Source organism: Bos indicus x Bos taurus, chromosome 2 (assembly GCF_003369695.1).
Source record: "Bos indicus x Bos taurus breed Angus x Brahman F1 hybrid chromosome 2, Bos_hybrid_MaternalHap_v2.0, whole genome shotgun sequence".
Taxonomy (NCBI): Eukaryota; Metazoa; Chordata; class Mammalia; order Artiodactyla; family Bovidae; genus Bos; species Bos indicus x Bos taurus.
In genome coordinates, this window is record NC_040077.1 from 18,143,363 (window position 1) to 18,163,083 (window position 19,721).

At 42.5% G+C, this 19,721-nt stretch overlaps 1 protein-coding gene across 11 annotated transcripts in view; it reads left to right on the plus strand.

Annotated features, from left to right (window-relative positions):
• Nucleotides 1–19,721, plus strand: part of TTN (titin) — a 276,227-nt gene that overhangs the window by 242,974 nt on the left and 13,532 nt on the right. For all 11 annotated transcript variants that reach the window (XM_027556470.1, XM_027556566.1, XM_027556480.1 and 8 more), the window contains 26 exons: nt 515–811; nt 916–1,503; nt 1,596–1,898; nt 2,012–2,308; nt 3,628–3,915; nt 4,027–4,326; nt 5,012–5,314; nt 5,404–5,709; nt 5,819–7,585; nt 7,890–8,183; nt 8,873–9,160; nt 9,280–9,579; nt 9,675–11,741; nt 11,865–12,167; nt 12,265–12,570; nt 12,669–12,959; nt 13,055–13,351; nt 13,488–13,793; nt 15,080–15,385; nt 15,472–15,753; nt 15,938–16,531; nt 16,655–16,942; nt 17,044–17,343; nt 17,817–18,119; nt 18,696–18,998; nt 19,100–19,684. In XM_027556470.1, coding sequence (XP_027412271.1) covers nt 515–811; nt 916–1,503; nt 1,596–1,898; nt 2,012–2,308; nt 3,628–3,915; nt 4,027–4,326; nt 5,012–5,314; nt 5,404–5,709; nt 5,819–7,585; nt 7,890–8,183; nt 8,873–9,160; nt 9,280–9,579; nt 9,675–11,741; nt 11,865–12,167; nt 12,265–12,570; nt 12,669–12,959; nt 13,055–13,351; nt 13,488–13,793; nt 15,080–15,385; nt 15,472–15,753; nt 15,938–16,531; nt 16,655–16,942; nt 17,044–17,343; nt 17,817–18,119; nt 18,696–18,998; nt 19,100–19,684 — 11,862 coding nt within the window. The remainder of the gene's footprint in view (nt 1–514; nt 812–915; nt 1,504–1,595; nt 1,899–2,011; nt 2,309–3,627; nt 3,916–4,026; nt 4,327–5,011; nt 5,315–5,403; nt 5,710–5,818; nt 7,586–7,889; nt 8,184–8,872; nt 9,161–9,279; nt 9,580–9,674; nt 11,742–11,864; nt 12,168–12,264; nt 12,571–12,668; nt 12,960–13,054; nt 13,352–13,487; nt 13,794–15,079; nt 15,386–15,471; nt 15,754–15,937; nt 16,532–16,654; nt 16,943–17,043; nt 17,344–17,816; nt 18,120–18,695; nt 18,999–19,099; nt 19,685–19,721) is intronic.

Consider the following 19,721-nt stretch of genomic DNA (forward strand, 5'->3'; position numbering starts at 1 on the left):
GTTTAAATGCTTTTGGTTCACACCTCAAGCGATTCATACTATGGCACAAAAGGAATTCTTACTAATAGAGAAAGTTTTTCATTGATTTACAAAAAAAGTAGAAATTTATATAGATTAAGATGGATATGTTGGATTTAAGTATAACTGAACTTGACTGCACATATATATGTACATATATATATTGTTTATGTGCAGAAATTACATGATATTTTATAACACTTCATCTCATTCCTCATTTTTTACCCATAATAAATTTGGGATAAATTTAATCACTTAATTGGGTCATTTGATGCTTATTTGATCTGAATGCTATGACATGCTGTGACATAAAATGACAAAGCCTGGGAAAGTTTTGCTTGACTCAAAAGCTAAACTGATCATATAAAAAGTAAAGAAGTCTCAAAGTAATTGTATGCCTTCATTAAAATTTTTCCTTTTGACAAGGCAGAAAGAACACATGTGGGGAAAAATGTTGCAATAATCTTCCCTTTCTTCTGATGTTTTACTTTCATAGAAAAGCCAAGCCCACCTGAAAAACTTGGAGTAACAAGTGTATCCAGAGACAGTGTTTCCCTGGCCTGGTTGAAGCCAGAGCATGACGGTGGAAGCAGAATTGTGCATTATGTCATTGAAGCACTAGAAAAAGGACAGACGACCTGGATGAGATGTGCGGTGGTAAAGTCAACCCACCATGTTGTTTCTGGTCTGAGGCAGAATTCTGAATACTTTTTCCGGGTGTTTGCTGAAAATCAAGCTGGCCTGAGTGACCCCAGAGAGCTTCTGCTTCCTGTTCTTATTAAGGAGCAACTAGGTACGTTTAATTTTATGTAGAAGCAAAATTTGAAATTATTTGCATTAAGTCAACTTGGAAAAAACACTTTTTTCACCTTCATCTTCTCTACTCTTATTTTTCAGAACCACCTGAAATTGACATGAAGAATTTCCCAAGCCATACCGTCTACGTTAGAGCTGGTTCAAACCTTAAAGTTGACATTCCAATTTCTGGAAAACCACTGCCCAAAGTGACCTTGTCAAGAGATGGTGTCCCACTGAAAGCAACCATGAGATTTAATACTGAAATTACTGCTGAAAACCTGACCATCAATCTCAAAGAAAGCGTTGCCGCTGATGCTGGAAGATATGAGATCACAGCTGCCAACTCCAGTGGAACGACCAAAGCTTTCATTAACATCGTTGTACTGGACAGACCTGGTCCGCCAACTGGCCCTGTTGTGATAAGTGATATAACTGAAGACAGCGTGACTCTCAAATGGGAGCCACCTAAGTATGATGGTGGAAGTCAGGTTACCAATTACATTGTACTTAAGAGAGAGACAAGTACTGCAGTATGGACGGAAGTGTCTGCAACAGTTGCAAGAACCATGATTAAAGTCATGAAACTGACCACGGGAGAAGAATACCAATTCCGCATCAAGGCAGAAAACCGCTTCGGCATCAGTGACCACATAGATTCAGCTTGTGTGGTTGTCAAACTACCATACAGTAAGTTGTCGAACTGCTCAAAGATCCCACATTTCCAAATACAAAAATGTCTGAAATGTCTATATTAACCATGGGATTTCTGTCTTTCATAGCAACACCTGGACCACCATCTACACCATGGGTCACCAATGTCACTCGAGAAAGTATCACCGTGGGCTGGCATGAACCAGTGTCCAATGGAGGCAGTCCAGTTACAGGCTATCACCTGGAGATGAAAGACAGAAACAGTATCTTATGGCAAAAAGCCAACAAAATGGTCATCCGCACAACTCACTTCAAAGTCACAACAATTAGTGCCGGATTAATCTATGAATTCAGGGTGTATGCAGAAAATGCTGCTGGTATTGGGAAACCCAGCCATCCTTCGGAACCAGTCCTAGCCATTGATGCCTGCGGTATGTATTTGTCACAAGAAGGACAGTTCTGACTACCTAGCGATGCAAACCTTCTTTCTGCAAAGTAAAATAATGATCTAAGTGCCACTAATCTGCTTTCTGTCTTATCACAGAACCCCCAAGAAACGTCCGTATCACTGACATTTCAAAGAACTCTGTCAACCTTTCATGGCAACAACCCGCTTTTGATGGAGGAAGCAAGATTACAGGCTACATGGTTGAGAGACGAGACCTTCCAGATGGCAGATGGGCCAAGGCCAGCTTTACCAATGTTACCGAGACTCACTTCACTGTCTCTGGCTTGACTCAGAATGCCCAGTATGAATTCCGTGTCTTTGCTAGAAATGCTGTCGGGTCCATCAGCAATCCATCCGAGGTTGTAGGCCCCATTACGTGCATTGATTCTTATGGTAAGCATTTTTAGTACTTTGAACCACAGCAGTAATTTAACTCAATATTCTATCTTACTTTTTCTGGTCCTAATCTATAGGATAACTTTTACTATGTACCTTGTTAAATATTTAGGAGAAATTATGAATTACCTGGGGGTGGCGGGTGGTCTTAGGAAAATTCCATAACACCCCAGGCCTTTTGGCTTAACTGTAAAACGTGAGATTTGGACTACAGGATAGCAAAAGGCCTTTCTGATTTCAGTCTTTTATGATTCTTTGATTATATGAATTAGTTTATGTTTCATGTTTCTATTTAAAAATTTCAGCATCAATAATTAAAGTGATGGTTGGATGCTCAGAGAATATTCCTCTTAAGTGAAAAACTAAACAGAGGTGTTAATGATGATAAATATTAGCAGTAGCTAACATTTGCTGTGTACCTTCCATGAATTCTCTCCCCTAGTTCTAACAGCCTTAAGATTAGCTCATTTTACAGAAGAGAAAGTGAGGTTTAGAGTGCGTACATAACTTCCCCAACATCAAAGCAGCTTATGAATGATAGAGGGGAAATTCAAACAGACTTCAGAATTCTCTCGACATTGCTGTTGTCCGAAATACACATACACATCCCAAAATACACTACTGGAAATTAAGTAGCACATTCAACTCAACAGTAGTTTAAAAACTAAAATTTCATGAGAGTTAGGTACCCAGTGATGCTGTTTCTAAAAGTCCCCCATTTCCAAGGGGGAATCTCTGTGGTATCCGGGCAGAAGTACCCACTTCCATCTTCATGATGAGACTCCTCGGGCCTCTCTCTATGAACCAGGCTTAGTAGACACTGAGTCAGTATTTGTGAGACTGTGAAGCAAGTCACGTTAATTCTGTTTCTCAAAACTTGTAAGCAGCCTGGCACAAAACCAGTCCAGGGGAGTATACAGCCCTGTGAGTAGAGAATTCAGCATTAAGGGTCTGCTGTAAACTGCCCCCACTTGGATACCAGTGAACTGGGAAGGGAAATAAAAACAAGAGGTCATTGTTCTGTGTCCCATTTCATTCCTGGAATAAAACACGTAACGGACTTTACATTTCACAGGCACTTAAATCCCTGTGCAATTAGTGCTGTCACTGGGGTTCAGAGCTTGCTCACAATCTTTCCTCCTCATCTGGGATAGAAGAGTAGCTTATAAAATTAAATATAAAATATAAATGGGATTAGAACTACCGTGTGTACATTTATTATTTAATAAAGGCCAGTGAGCTTACTTTGAAGTTGCCGAGATTATTTTCTTCATCCTTGTGATCTTTTAAATATTTATGATCTGTTTTTCTTACAGGTGGACCTGTAATTGATTTGCCTCTAGAATATACAGAAGTTGTCAAATACAGAGCAGGGACATCTGTAAAGCTCAGAGCTGGCATTTCTGGCAAACCTGAGCCTACAATTGAGTGGTATAAAGATGACAAAGAGTTACAAACCAATGCACTGGTGTGTGTCGAAAATACCACTGACCTTGCATCTATACTCATCAAAGATGCAACTCGCCTTAATAGTGGAACCTATGAATTAAAACTAAGGAACGCCTTGGGCTCAGCCTCAGCCACAATTAGACTGCAGATCCTTGGTAGGTGCTGAATGCAGGCCAACGTCATATTTCATTGCCTAAAATTTAATGATTTTCAATTAGAAACCTTTCTAAATTTATTAATATACCATTTTGTTCTTTCATTGACAGACAAACCAGGACCTCCAGGTGGACCAATTGAATTTAAGACTGTCACTGCTGAAAAGATAACTCTTCTCTGGCAGCCTCCGGCAGATGATGGTGGTGCAAAAATCACTCACTACATCGTGGAAAAGCGTGAGACAAGCCGCGTTGTGTGGTCTATGGTGTCTGAAAATTTGGAAGAGTGCATCATTAAGACCACCAAAATTATCAAAGGAAATGAATACATCTTCCGGGTTCGCGCTGTGAACAAATATGGAATTGGTGATGCGCTGGAATCTCACCCAGTGATAGCAAGGAATGCGTTTGGTGAGATACGATTTCATTAGAAAACTAAAATCAAATACATGAAAATTTATTTACTTATTTTCATTGTATCAAATCCTACCAGGTGATCATTTTATTCCTTGAGTATTAGTTGTAATTGCTTTGAAATAAATGAGACCTTGTTTTGATTCAAGGCACTAAATAGTATCTCCAACAGCAAGTTTGGTAAATTTTGGCTTAGATTATCTTCAAGACTCTTCTACTGTTCACGCAGCCATTACTAATCCATTTACAAATGTCTGTATGCTCAGATAGCATCTCATCTCTCAAATTTCTATCATTACTCACTGAAATGAATAAAATTCATGAAAACTTAAAAATAAACTGGGATGTCCCTGGCAGTCCAGCAGTTAGGACTTGATGCTTTCACTGGCAGAGATTGAGTTCAGTCCCTGGCCAGGGGAACTAAGATCCCACAAGCTGTGTGACATGACCATAGATAAATTAATAAGTAAACAAATACTATTCTGCTAGCTATTAATAGTTTCCAGAGCTTGACTGACTTATTTTCTTGCTCATCATATCACTTCTCATAATGATCCTTTTCACCAGGTGGAAAATATAATAAATGAGACGAATGTTCTTAAGTAGGACTTGAAGATTAAAAGGTAGAATCTATCAGTAATGTTGATTCTTTTAACTCATTTTCCTCTTCCTTTTCAAACAGTCACACCTGGGCCTCCAAGCGTGCCAGAGGTGACAAAGATTAACAAGAATTCGATGACTGTTGTCTGGAGCAGGCCAGTTGCAGATGGTGGTAGTGACATAAGCGGCTATATCCTGGAGAAACGAGACAAGAAGAGTCTTGGATGGTTTAAAGTCCTAAAGGAGACAATCCGTGACACCAGACAGAAAGTGACAGGACTCACGGAACACAGTGACTATCAATACCGAGTTTGTGCTGTAAATGCTGCTGGACAGGGTCCATTTTCTGAACCCTCTGACTTCTACAAAGCTGCTGATCCTATTGGTAAGTGTGGCCTCTTCACCTGTGTCATCTTTCACGTCGCCCAGTTGTACATCATTGCATAATTACGGTATTCTGACTGTCCATTCCAGATCCACCAGGCCCACCGGCTAAGATAAGAATTGCAGATTCAACTAAATCCTCCATCACTCTTGGATGGAGTAAACCTGTCTACGATGGGGGCAGTGCTGTTACTGGATATGTTGTTGCCATGAGACAAGGAGAGGAAGAGGAATGGACTGTTGTCTCTACCAAAGGAGAAGTCAGAACTACAGAATATGTGGTATCGAACCTGAGTCCCGGAGTCAATTACTACTTCCAGGTGTCTGCCGTAAACTGTGCCGGACAAGGTGAACCTATAGCAATGACCGAACCCGTACAAGCCAAAGACATACTGGGTACGTGCCTACTGATATGATTATGTTTTTATTTTAATAGAGACCCTCCAGGAAATCACTCATTTCCTTGCTTTAAAATTCACTGTATATGTCTGTTTTATGTCTACAGAGGAACCAGAGATCGACCTGGACGTGGCTTTCAGGACCTCCATTATAGCTAAAGCTGGCGAAGATGTACACGCGTTGGTTCCCTTCAAAGGCAGACCTCCACCTACTGTCACGTGGAGAAAAGATGAGAAGAATCTTGGCAGTGATGCCCGCTACAGCATTCAAAACACGGACTCATCTTCAATACTCACTATCCCTCAAGTCACTCGCCATGATACAGGCAAATATATTCTCACAATAGAAAATGGTGTTGGTCAACCAAAGTCTTCAACTGTGAGTGTTAAAGTGCTTGACACACCAGCCGCCTGCCAAAACCTACAGGTTAAACATGTTTCTCAAGGCACAGTCACTTTGTTCTGGGACCCTCCTCTCATTGACGGAGGATCTCCTATAATTAATTACATCATTGAGAAGAAAGATGCCACCAAGAGAACATGGTCTTCTGTGTCACACAAATGTTCTAGCACATCCTTTAAAGTAACCGATTTGTCAGAGAAAACTCCGTTCTTCTTCAGAGTTTTTGCAGTGAATGAAATTGGAATTGGGGAACCCTGTGAAACCACAGAGCCTGTGAAGGCTGCCGAGGTACCAGCACCTATACGCGATCTCTCAGTGAAAGACTCAACAAAGACATCTGTTACGCTGAGCTGGACCAAGCCTGACTTCGATGGTGGTAGTGTAATCACAGATTATATTGTGGAAAGGAAAGGTAAAGGTGAACAAACGTGGTCACATGCTGGCATAAGTAAGACATGTGAAATTGAGGTTGGCAAGCTCAAGGAACTGTCAGAGCTGGAGTTCAGAGTGTCTGCCAGAAATGAGAAAGGGCTGAGCGACAGTGTCAGTATTGGGCCAGTCACAGTGAAAGAACTGGTAATTCCACCTGAAGTTGACCTGTCAGAAATCCCAGGGGCGCAAGTCGCTGTGAGAATCGGACATAATGTGCACCTCGAATTACCTTACAAAGGGAAACCCAAGCCATCTATCAGTTGGTTGAAAGACGGTTTGCCACTGAAAGAAAGTGAACTTGTTCGTTTGGGTAAAACCGAAAACAAACTTACTCTGAGTATAAAGAATGCGAAGAAGGAGAATGGAGGGAAATACACCATTATTCTCGATAACGCAGTCTGTCGAAACACATATCCCATTACAGTCATCACACTTGGCCCGCCATCTAAGCCCAAAGGGCCCATTCGATTCGACGAAATCAAGGCCGATAGTGTCATCATGTCCTGGGATGTGCCTGATGATGATGGAGGAGGTGAAATTACCTGTTACAGCATTGAGAAGCGAGAAGCTTCACAAACTAATTGGAAGATGGTGTGTTCCAGCGTTGCCCGGACAACTTTCAAAGTTCCTAATCTAGTCAAAGATGCCGAATATCAGTTTAGAGTTAGGGCAGAAAACAGATATGGAGTCAGCCAACCACTTGTCTCAAACATCATTTTGGCCAAACACCAGTTCAGGATTCCTGGCCCCCCAGGAAAGCCAGTTACATACAATGTGACTTCTGATGGCATGTCACTCACTTGGGATGCTCCAGTTTATGATGGTGGTTCAGAAGTTACTGGATACCATGTTGAAAAGAAAGAAAGAAACAGCATCCTCTGGCAAAGAATTAATATGTCACCAATATCTGGAAGAGAATATAGAGCTACTGGATTAATGGAAGGCCTGGATTACCAGTTCCGTGTATTCGCTGAAAATTCTGCTGGCCTAAGCTCACCTAGCGACCCAAGCAAATTTACCTTAGCTGTTTCCCCAGTAGGTAAGTGACTGAAGATTATTCCAGTCTATTTCATTCAGCAACTAATGTGTTACTAATTTTCTTCCACGTATCACCTTCTCACATATTTTCTTGACACTAGAGTTGGTCAGGTAAAGCAAGGGGAATGATTTTAAATCAGTCTAATAAAGTAATTAAAAAAATTTTTTTAAGATTCTGATACCAAAAAATTTCAATTAATGGCTATAATGAGTTTGGGGAATTTATTCATTTTTCCCCCCTTCCATTGAAGATTAAGAGTTGATTACAGAAGTAATGACACCTTTAACTTTCATATAATTTTTAGACCCACCTGGCACTCCTGACTACATTGACGTCACCCGGGAAACCATCACACTGAAATGGAACCCACCGCTGCGTGATGGAGGCAGTAAGATAGTGGCCTACAGCATCGAGAAACGGCAAGGGAGCGATCGCTGGACCAGATGCAACTTTACTGACGTCAGTGAATGTCAGTACACGGTAACAGGACTCAGTCCTGGGGATCGATATGAGTTCAGAATAATCGCAAGAAATGCTGTTGGAACCATAAGCCCGCCGTCACAGTCTTCTGGTGTTATCATGACCAGAGATGAAAATGGTAAGCATTTACGACTGATTTCCAGTGTAACTAAGAACATTCATGTTTTTAAATATATATATTTTTGGTCCCTGGTGTGTAAAGTGAGAATAAAACCAATATTTCATACAGATTACCAAAGGTTGTTAGGTAGGTGAATTAGATTTTTCTACCTCTCAGATGAAGAGAAGAAAAAGATGTGATTAGCATCAACTTTTTACTGCGTCTATTCTTTCATTTCCACATAAATAGCATGCAAATGGGGATGGTTTTTAGCTTTGTAATTTCAGTCATTTATAATAAAGAATAAAGTTCTCAAGAATAACAGTCCATTTCTATTGAAATCACAAAAATACAACACAAATTCAACAGCACAATTATTATTTTGCCTGAGTGCAGCTAATGGCGTGGAACAGCAACTCGTTTGAATATGCAACAGCATTAGGAAGTAGATGACCTACAAATATTTCATTCCTCGTTTTACAAGTGGAAATTCAAGAGTAGTAACATGACAGACATAACAAAGGAGATAACAATATGCAAATGTTTAACCTTAGAGTCTAAATTCTCAACCGTCAATCATACTTTCAAAATAGCCTTTGGTATAAGGATTACCCTTCCAGGCTTTATGATATGGTGCTAATGAAAAACATGTTTGTTTCTGTCTTTATTAAACCAAGTTAATGTATATAATTCTATTTCTTTTACAGTTGCACCAACTGTAGAGTTTGGCCCTGAGTACTTTGATGGTATCACTATTAAGTCTGGAGAGAGCCTTAGAATTAAAGCTTTGGTACAAGGACGACCAGTACCTCGAGTAACCTGGTTCAAAGATGGAGTAGAAATTGAGAAGAAGATGAACATGGAAATAACCGATGTCCTTGGATCCACCAGCCTCTTTGTTAGAGATGCCACCCGGGACCATCGTGGTGTATACAGAGTGGAAGCCAAAAACGCATCTGGCTCCACAAAAGCAGAGATTACAGTGCGAGTACAAGGTAAAACTCTAGAATAGCTTCTTACTCTTACAATGTACAGAACTTGGATTAAAGACAGGCCTGATTGCATTTTAATGGACAAGGGAAAAGAAACTAACTCCAGAATCTTTTTCTTATAGATACACCAGGAAAACCAGTTGGGCCAATAAGATTCACCAATATAACTGGCGAGAAGATGACCTTGTGGTGGGATGCGCCACACAATGACGGCTGTGCCCCCGTATCTCACTACCTGATTGAAAAACGGGAAACCAGCAGACTTGCTTGGGCACTCATCGAGGACAATTGTGAAGCCCTCAGCTACACAGCCACGAAACTAATAACTGGCAATGAATACCAATTCCGTATTTCTGCAGTTAACAAGTTTGGTGTTAGCAGGCCACTGGATTCTGACCCAGTGGTTGCTCAAATACAGTACAGTAAGTGACCATTTTCACTAAGTGGCACTATGTCATAAGGTCAGTTTCCAAGCAAACATGTCTAATTGGTTTCTTTCTCTGTTTTTATCTCACAGCTATTCCTGATGCCCCTGGCACTCCAGAACCTAGTAATGTAACAGGCAATAGCATTACTCTAACATGGGCCAGGCCAGAATCAGATGGTGGCAGTGAAATTCAACAGTACATCCTTGAAAGGAGAGAAAAGAAGAGCACGCGATGGGTGAAAGTGATCAGCAAACGACCCATCTGTGAGACAAGATTCAAAGTCACAGGTCTGACGGAGGGCAACGAGTATGAATTCCACGTCATGGCTGAAAATGCCGCAGGGGTAGGGCCTGCAAGCGGCGTCTCACGACTAATCAAATGCAGAGAGCCTGTCAACCCACCAGGCGCGCCTACTGTGGTCAAAGTGACAGACACATCAAAGACAACTGTGAGCTTAGAGTGGTCTAAGCCAGTGTTTGACGGAGGATTGGAGATAATTGGGTATATTATTGAAATGTGCAAAGCTGACCTGGGAGACTGGCACAAGGTGAACGTAGAAGCATGTGTGAAAACGAGATATACAGTCACCGATCTGCAAGCAGGTGAAGAATACAAATTCCGGGTCAGTGCTATCAATGCTGCTGGAAAAGGAGACAGCTGTGAAGTAACTGGCACCATTAAAGCAGTTGACCGGTTATCAGCTCCTGAGTTAGACATCGATGCCAACTTCAAGCAGACTCATGTTGTGAGAGCTGGGGCCAGCATTCGCCTCTTCATTGCCTATCAGGGTAGACCAACTCCGACAGCTGTATGGAGCAAACCGGACTCTAACCTTAGCATTCGGGCTGACATCCACACAACAGATTCCTTCAGCACCCTCACTGTGGAAAATTGCAACAGAACCGACGCAGGGAAATATACCCTTACTGTAGAAAACAACAGCGGTAGTAAGTCAATCACATTCACTGTAAAGGTGCTGGACTCTCCTGGCCCACCTGGCCCGATTACCTTCAAGGATGTGACCCGGGGCTCTGCTACATTGATGTGGGATGCCCCTCTCCTTGATGGAGGTGCCCGAATTCATCACTACGTGGTAGAGAAACGAGAAGCCAGTCGCCGTAGCTGGCAGGTGGTCAGTGAAAAATGCATTCGTCAGATCCTCAGGGTCAGTGACCTGCTAGAAGGCGTTCCATACTATTTCCGTGTTTCTGCAGAAAATGAGTATGGTGTTGGTGAACCCTATGAAATGCCAGAACCAATGGTAGCCACAGAACAACCTGCTCCACCTAGGAGACTTGATATTGTTGACACAAGCAAGTCCTCTGTAGTCTTAGCTTGGCTTAAACCTGACCATGACGGAGGCAGCCGAATCACTGGCTACCTGCTCGAAATGAGACAAAAGGGATCTGACTTCTGGGTTGAAGCTGGTCACACCAAACAGATGACTTTCACAGTGGAGCGCCTCGTTGAGAACACTGAATATGAATTCCGCGTGAAGGCCAAGAATGACGCCGGCTACAGTGAACCCAGGGAAGCCTTCTCTTCTGTCATCATCAAGGAGCCTCAAATTGAGCCCACTGCTGACCTCACTGGAATTACCAATCAGCTCATAACTTGCAAAGCAGGAAGCACATTTACCATTGACGTGCCAATCAGTGGTCGTCCCGCCCCCAAGGTAACATGGAAACTTGAAGAAATGAGACTTAAGGAGACAGATCGAGTGAGTATCACGACGACAAAAGACAGAACCACCTTGTCTGTAAAGGACAGCATGAGAGGTGACTCTGGAAGGTACTTCTTGACCCTGGAAAATACAGCTGGTGTTAAAACATTTACCATCACAGTTGTGGTCATCGGAAGGCCAGGTCCAGTAACCGGCCCCATTGAAGTCTCATCTATCTCAGCTGAATCATGTGTCCTGTCATGGGCTGAACCTCAAGACAACGGAGGCACTGATATTACCAATTACATTGTTGAAAAGCGGGAATCGGGTACAACAGCTTGGCAGCTTGTCAATTCCAGTGTCAAGCGCACTCAGATTAAAGTCACTCATCTCACAAAATATATGGAATATTCTTTCCGTGTCAGTTCAGAGAACAGATTTGGTGTCAGCAAGCCTGTAGAATCAGCACCAATCGTGGCTGAGCATCCATTTGGTAAGAAAATTAAAATCATATTACCAAGTCTCTATGATTAAACATTTCCCCTGAATGTTATTTATATTCTGTATTTGTATTTTGAAACTCAATTTATATTTTGATACCTCTGTTTATATTTAGTCCCACCAAGTGCACCTACCAGACCTGAGGTTTACTATGTGTCTGCAAATGCCATGTCTATTCGCTGGGAAGAACCCTACCATGATGGTGGCAGTAAAGTCATCGGCTACTGGGTTGAGAAGAAAGAACGTAACACCATTCTTTGGGTCAAAGAAAACAAAGTACCATGCTTAGAGTGCAACTACAAAGTGACCGGTTTGGTAGAAGGACTGGAATATCAGTTCAGAACATACGCACTCAATGCCGCAGGCGTTAGCAAAGCCAGCGAAGCTTCGAGACCTGTGATGGCTCAAAACCCAGTGGGTAGGTGTCAAAATTTAAGGGTACATTTGTTTATCATCATCATCAGTACTAGCAGAATTCAGAGTTGTATTTAACCTCACGTTTGCCTCCCTTCCAGATGCACCAGGAAGACCAGAGGTAACAGATGTCACCCGATCGACAGTGTCACTGATCTGGTCTGCCCCGGTGTATGATGGCGGCAGCAAGGTCGTGGGCTACATCATAGAGCGTAAGCCAGTCAGCGAAGTTGGAGACGGTCGCTGGCTCAAGTGCAACTACACCATCGTATCTGACAATTTCTTCACCGTTACTGCTCTCAGTGAGGGAGACACTTACGAATTCCGTGTGTTGGCCAAGAATGCAGCAGGCGTAATTAGCAAAGGATCAGAATCCACAGGCCCCATCACTTGCCGAGATGAATACGGTAAAAATAATAATAATAATCCACGTTCTCCTTTTAAATGATCACAATTTCTGTGACAACAGACTATCACGCATTCATTCACATTTTGTCTATGACAGCTCCACCCAAAGCCGAACTGGATGCCAGATTACAGGGTGATCTGGTCACCATCAGAGCAGGCTCGGATCTTGTTCTTGATGCTGCAGTTGGTGGCAAACCTGAACCCAAGATTATCTGGACCAAAGGGGACAAAGAACTAGATATGTGTGAGAAAATCTCTCTGCAGTATACGGGCAAACGAGCAACTGCTGTGATCAAGTTCTGTGACAGAAGTGACAGTGGAAAATACACTTTAACAGTGAAGAATGCCAGCGGGACAAAGGCTGTGTCTGTCCTGGTCAAGGTTCTCGGTAAGAGGGTCAAACGATTTTTGATCTCCATAGCTTTCTCAAATGTGTGCAGAAAGAAGGACCTTCCTCATTGCTCATTCCTACATCTGTTTTAGATTCCCCGGGCCCATGTGGAAAGCTCACCGTCAGCAGAGTAACTGAGGAGAAGTGCACTTTAGCCTGGAGCCTTCCTCAGGAAGATGGAGGAGCAGAAATTACTCACTACATCGTGGAACGACGCGAGACGAGCAGGCTCAACTGGGTGATTGTGGAAGGCGAATGCCCCACCCTATCCCATGTGGTTACTAGACTCATCAAGAACAACGAATACATATTCCGAGTGCGGGCAGTAAACAAATATGGCCCTGGTGTGCCTGTTGAATCAGAGCCCATTGTTGCCAGAAACTCCTTCAGTGAGTATTAACACTTAACTTGCCAGTGGAAGTGTCATGGGATCAGGGGATGGGATGGGCAGGGGGCAGACAGTCATAGAAATAGTGATTTTGTGCAATTCTGATCAACCTTTTATTCTCATAAAAATATAAACAGCGATTCCATCACAACCTGGCATACCTGAAGAAGTTGGGGCTGGCAAAGAGCATATCATCATTCAGTGGACGAAACCTGAATCTGACGGTGGCAACGACATCAGCAACTACTTGGTAGACAAGCGTGAGAAGAAGAGCCTGCGCTGGACGCGTGTCAACAAGGACCACGTGGTGTACGACACCAGGCTGAAGGTGACTGGCCTGATGGAAGGCTGTGATTACCAGTTCCGGGTGACTGCAGTAAACGCTGCTGGTAACAGCGAACCCAGCGAAGCTTCCAACTTTATCTCCTGCAGAGAACCATCATGTGAGTTCCAAGACTCATTCATACTCCTAATGCCCATCAAAATCATATTACAAAGAATTGTCCAATATGTAATTTCCAAGAACTCGTAGAAGTTATGACTGGCCTAGAAAGGCATATGCTTATTAGAAGGACTTTACAGCCTAAGACAGAAAATATTTCAACAAGTACTTCTGTTGATAAGTTAGCAGTTACATTGCTGGAAATTATTGCTGTTATTTTCTAATCTGTGAAAAAAAATTTTTTTTCCTACTACCAATATGAAAGGGATGTCTTTTTCAAATCTTCCTAAGGATGGAGATAATTTTGTTGTAATGATAATAACTACTGAAGAGAAAAAAAAGGACAATGTCTCCTTTAAGAGGCTTAGCAGAACAGAAAGTTTCTACTTTCTTAATAAGTACCTAACAAAATAATTGTCACAAGAGCCTCAAAAATAAGTTGGCAAATCCTTGTACAAAGTTTAAGCCTAAGAACTAAAAGGAATAAATCACTGGAATGGACTGAGAGGAAGTAGAAGATATTTATTCCTGTACTTACTGGAAATGTAGAGGTGACAAGAATATTGACCTTGTTGAAAGCTGAGCTACTAAAGAAAGGTCCCTGGGACTTCCCCAGTGGTCCAGTGGTTGAAATTCTGTGCTTCCACTGCAGGGGGCACAGGTTCAATCCCTGGTTGGGGAACTAGGTTCCTATATGCCACTGCTGCTGCTGCTGCTAAGTCACTTCAGTTGTGTCCGACTCTGTGCAACCCCATAGACGGCAGCCCACCAGGCTCCCCCGTCCCTGGGATTCTCCAGGCAAGAACACTGGAGCAGGTTGCCATTTCCTTCTCCAATGCGTGAAAGTGAAGTCACTCAGTGGCGTCCAACTTGTAGCAACCCCAACTGCAGCCCACCAGGCTCCTCCATCCATGGGGTTTTCTAGGCAAGAGTACTGGAGTGGCTTGCCATTGCCTTCTCTGCCTATATGCCACTGGGCACAGCCAAAAAGAGAAAAAAAAAGTTCCTGAGAATGGGTACTGTAAGCAATGAACTTAGCAGGACACAGTGTATCTAGCCAAGGTGGCCAGGGAGAAACATCTGCCTTTCTAAAGAAGTTTTTAACTCTTAAAATAATAAAAATAGTAACTCCAGAACACAGTGCCATCTTGCAATATCAGAAGACCTTAGTTACAAAGAACATCTCAGTGAGTGTAGACAAAGAACAGCAATGCCTGAGTGAATCTTACAAATCAAAAATACAAATCTCAAAGCTTCCTTATTTGTATAATATCCTTCTTTCTACAGACACCCCTGGACCACCTTCTGCTCCACGAGTTGTGGATACCACCAAACACAGCATCAGTTTAGCCTGGACCAAGCCCATGTATGACGGTGGCACTGACATCATAGGATATGTTCTTGAAATGCAAGAGAAGGACACTGATCAGTGGTACCGAGTGCATACCAACGCCACAATAAGAAACAATGAATTCACTGTGACAGACCTTAAAATGGGCCAGAAGTACTCCTTCAGAGTTGCTGCTGTGAACGTGAAGGGCATGAGCGAATACAGCGAGTCAACTGCAGAAATTGAGCCTGTGGAAAGACTGGGTATTTATAATTCAAGGTTTTAGGTGAATTATTTTTCTCATCACACTTGTTCATAAATTAATTAAGCTTTGACATTTACTTTCCAGAAATACCAGATCTGGAGCTTGCAGATGATTTAAAGAAGACCGTGACCATCAGAGCTGGGGCCTCACTACGGCTGATGGTGTCTGTATCTGGAAGACCACCACCCGTCATCACATGGAGCAAAAAGGGCATTGACCTTGCAAGTCGGGCGATCATCGACACCACTGAGAGTTATTCTTTGCTTATTGTGGACAAAGTTAACCGGTACGATGCTGGAAAATACACCATTGAAGCCGAAAACCAATCTGGCAAGAAATCAGCAACTGTCCTTGTTAAAGTATACGGTAAGTATTGGTCTTAATACTATGCAATGAGTAGGTTCTTTAAAAACAAACACCTTGACTTCTGATTGATCACCTCTCTAGAAGGGACTATGTTAAGTATATTTTCCTAACCCCTTTCCCCCCAAAATCTATCAACTAATCTGTCAAATAAGAAGTATGCATCCTTCATTCTCTGTTTTTTTAGATACTCCTGGACCCTGTCCTTCAGTGAAAGTTAAGGAAGTATCAAGAGATTCTGTGACCATCACTTGGGAAGTTCCCACAATTGATGGTGGAGCACCTGTCAACAACTATATTATTGAAAAGCGTGAAGCTGCCATGAGAGCATTCAAAACAGTAACTACCAAATGCAGCAAGACACTGTACAGGATTTCTGGACTTATAGAAGGAGCCATGTACTATTTCAGGGTGTTGCCAGAAAATATTTATGGCATTGGAGAACCTTGTGAAACATCTGATGCAGTTCTGGTCTCAGAAGTGCCTTTGGTGCCTACGAAGCTAGAAGTGGTCGATGTCACCAAATCCACTGTTACCCTTGCCTGGGAGAAACCACTCTATGACGGTGGGAGCCGACTCACTGGCTATGTTCTTGAGGCCTGCAGAGCTGGCACTGAGAGATGGATGAAGGTTGTCACCTTAAAACCCACAGTCCTAGAGCACACTGTTATTTCCTTAAACGAAGGTGAACAGTACTTATTTAGAGTAAGGGCACAAAACGAGAAAGGTGTGTCAGAACCAAGAGAGATCGTCACAGCCGTGACTGTACAAGACCTCAGAGGTATGTACCAAAACACCAAGATAACAGTAATAGTAAAGCAAAATGAAGGAAACACTCAGAATTCATTACGTCCTGTCATTAGAAATTATACTTAAGAATAAATTTCTACTTTCTTTCTCATAGTGTTGCCAACAATTGATCTTTCTACAATGCCTCAAAAGACCATCCATGTCCCAGCTGGCAGACCGGTAGAGCTGGTAATACCAATCGCTGGCCGCCCACCTCCTGCTGCTTCCTGGTTCTTCGCTGGTTCTAAACTAAGAGAATCAGAGCGTGTCACAGTTGAAACTCATACTAAGGTAGCTAAATTAACCATCCGGGAAACCACTATCAAAGATACTGGAGACTATGTACTTGAACTGAAGAATGTGACCGGAACTACATCAGAGACCATTAAAGTCATCATTCTCGGTAGGGACATGGGAAAAGGCACAAGCAAATTGTTGATGCTCAGTCACCCAATTTTGATTTGAAGTGAAAATTAACATCTGGAATTTCCTTTTCTTTTGTAGACAAGCCTGGTCCACCGTCTGGGCCTATCAAGGTTGATGAAATTGATGCTACTTCAGTGACCATTTCCTGGGGACCGCCCGAACTGGACGGTGGCGCTCCGCTGAGTGGCTATGTGGTAGAACAACGTGATGCCCACCGCCCTGGATGGCTGCCTGTGTCTGAGTCAGTGACCAGATCAACATTTAAGTTTACCAGACTCATTGAAGGAAATGAGTATGTGTTCCGAGTAGCTGCGACAAACCGCTTTGGGATTGGCTCCTACTTGCAGTCTGAAGTCATAGAATGTCGCAGCAGCATCAGTAAGTCCTGGGCCCTTCTGCCATTCTCCTCACCTCTAAATGTTAACAAGAAGGAATTTGTTTTTAATATGCCCTTATGTAAGTAAAAAGAGGTCCAAAATTAATCCCAGGGTCGTTCTAAGGTTTCTATGCCTCCTTTTCTTGGAGGGGTTTTCAACATGGTTAAGGTTTTTGTTTTGTTTTTGTATGAAAGAAAGAGAGGAAGGAGTTAGGAAAGGATGGGTAGAAGGAGAGGAAGGAGGGAGGGAAGACTGGCTGTTACAGTGAGGAAAAAATACAGAATACACGTTTAATAAATGTTTATGAAATTGAAGAAAATGAGGAACAGCAAGAAAGGTACAAAAATGAAAACACTAGAAAAATAGTCCTAAGAGTCTTACATACCTTTTTAAAATGGTATATACGAGACACACAATGTATGAGTCTTTAATTTATTCATGGTGCATGGTGTGTTTACCTCCATCTTGCTGCAGACATTCCTGGACCTCCAGAAACATTACAGATATTTGATGTCTCCCGTGAGGGCATGACACTTACTTGGTACCCACCAGAAGATGACGGTGGCTCCCAAGTGACTGGATACATCGTGGAACGCAAAGAAGTGAGAGCAGATCGATGGGTCCGCGTAAATAAAGTGCCAGTGACAATGACACGATACCGTTCCACTGGCCTTATTGAGGGCTTAGAATATGAGCACCGTGTCACAGCCGTCAATGTGAGAGGAACTGGAAAACCAAGCCGTCCTTCCAAACCCACTGTGGCCATGGATCCAATCGGTAAATACCTTTTATATAAAAGTTCAGTGAGATATAATTTAATATAGTTATTCACCTTCCTGAAATAGAGAATTCTGTGAGTTTGGGGAAATGTATGGTTGTATAACCACCACCACAATCAAAATATAGAATATTTCCATCAGCCCAAAAAGTTCATTTGTGTCCTTTGTCGTCAATCCTCTCCCCACTCCCAACCCTTAGCAGTGTTGGGAAAGTAACTTCTTATATTCTTCTCTTGAATCTACTTCTCCCTCTTTAAAATAGAACTCATGATAGACACCCTATATCACAGTTAAAATTTTTAAGCAAGTTAGTATTTCTCGAAGCAGTTTAAAAACTGATGTTAAATGTAAGATAGAATTAGTGATCATAAACTAAGCACATATAAGACAAAGGAAAAAGCAAGAGTTTAAAGTAGTTTTAACTTATAAAATGAATTAAATATTTACAAAACGAAAAATATCCTAATGTTACATTCCACGTCTCCACAATTCACTGAAATCATTAGGTTTTTAGTATCTGATTTTCAACTTTGCAGAAACTTTTAACAAGTATGTTGTTACTCTTATTTTCCAGCTCCTCCAGGAAAGCCACAAAACCCAAGAGTTACCGACACAACAAGGACATCAGTCTCCCTGGCCTGGAGCGTACCAGAAGATGAAGGAGGATCTAAAGTCACGGGCTACTTGATCGAAATGCAAAAGGTCGATCAACATGAATGGACCAAATGCAACACCACCCCAACCAAAATTCGGGAGTATACTCTCACACACCTACCTCAGGGTGCTGAATACAGATTCCGTGTCCTAGCCTGTAACGCTGGTGGACCTGGGGAGCCTGCTGAGGTACCAGGAACAGTCAAAGTCACAGAAATGCTTGGTAAGAGATGGGATCACTTCCTTTCTGCTATATTTGCCTTTAGACTTATTTCCTATGCCTTTGTCCCAAAATGCTAATTGTAACCTTACCTTTCTCCCCAGAATATCCTGACTATGAACTTGATGAAAGATACCAGGAAGGTATCTTAGTAAGACAAGGTGGAGTCATCAGACTTACCATACCGATCAAAGGAAAACCATTCCCAATATGTAAATGGACCAAGGAAGGCCAAGACATTAGTAAGCGTGCCATGATCGCAACCTCTGAAACTCACACTGAGCTTGTAATCAAAGAAGCAGACAGGGATGACTCTGGCACTTATGACCTGGTTCTGGAAAACAAATGTGGCAAGAAGGCTGTCTACATCAAGGTCAGGGTGATAGGAAATCCCAACACTCCAGAAGGGCCACTTGAATATGACGACATACAAGCTCGCTCTGTGAGGGTCAGCTGGAGGCCCCCTGCCGATGACGGTGGTGCCGACATCTTGGGGTACATCCTGGAGAGACGCGAAGTGCCTAAATCCGCCTGGTACACCATTGACTCCAGAGTCCGAGGTACATCTCTGGTGGTAAAAGGCCTCAAAGAAAATGTGGAATACCATTTCCGTGTTTCAGCAGAAAACCAGTTTGGAATAAGCAAACCCTTGAAATCGGAGGAACCCGTCATACCAAAAACACCACTGAGTAAGTGCTCTTCCAACCACAACACTGTAAACTTCCT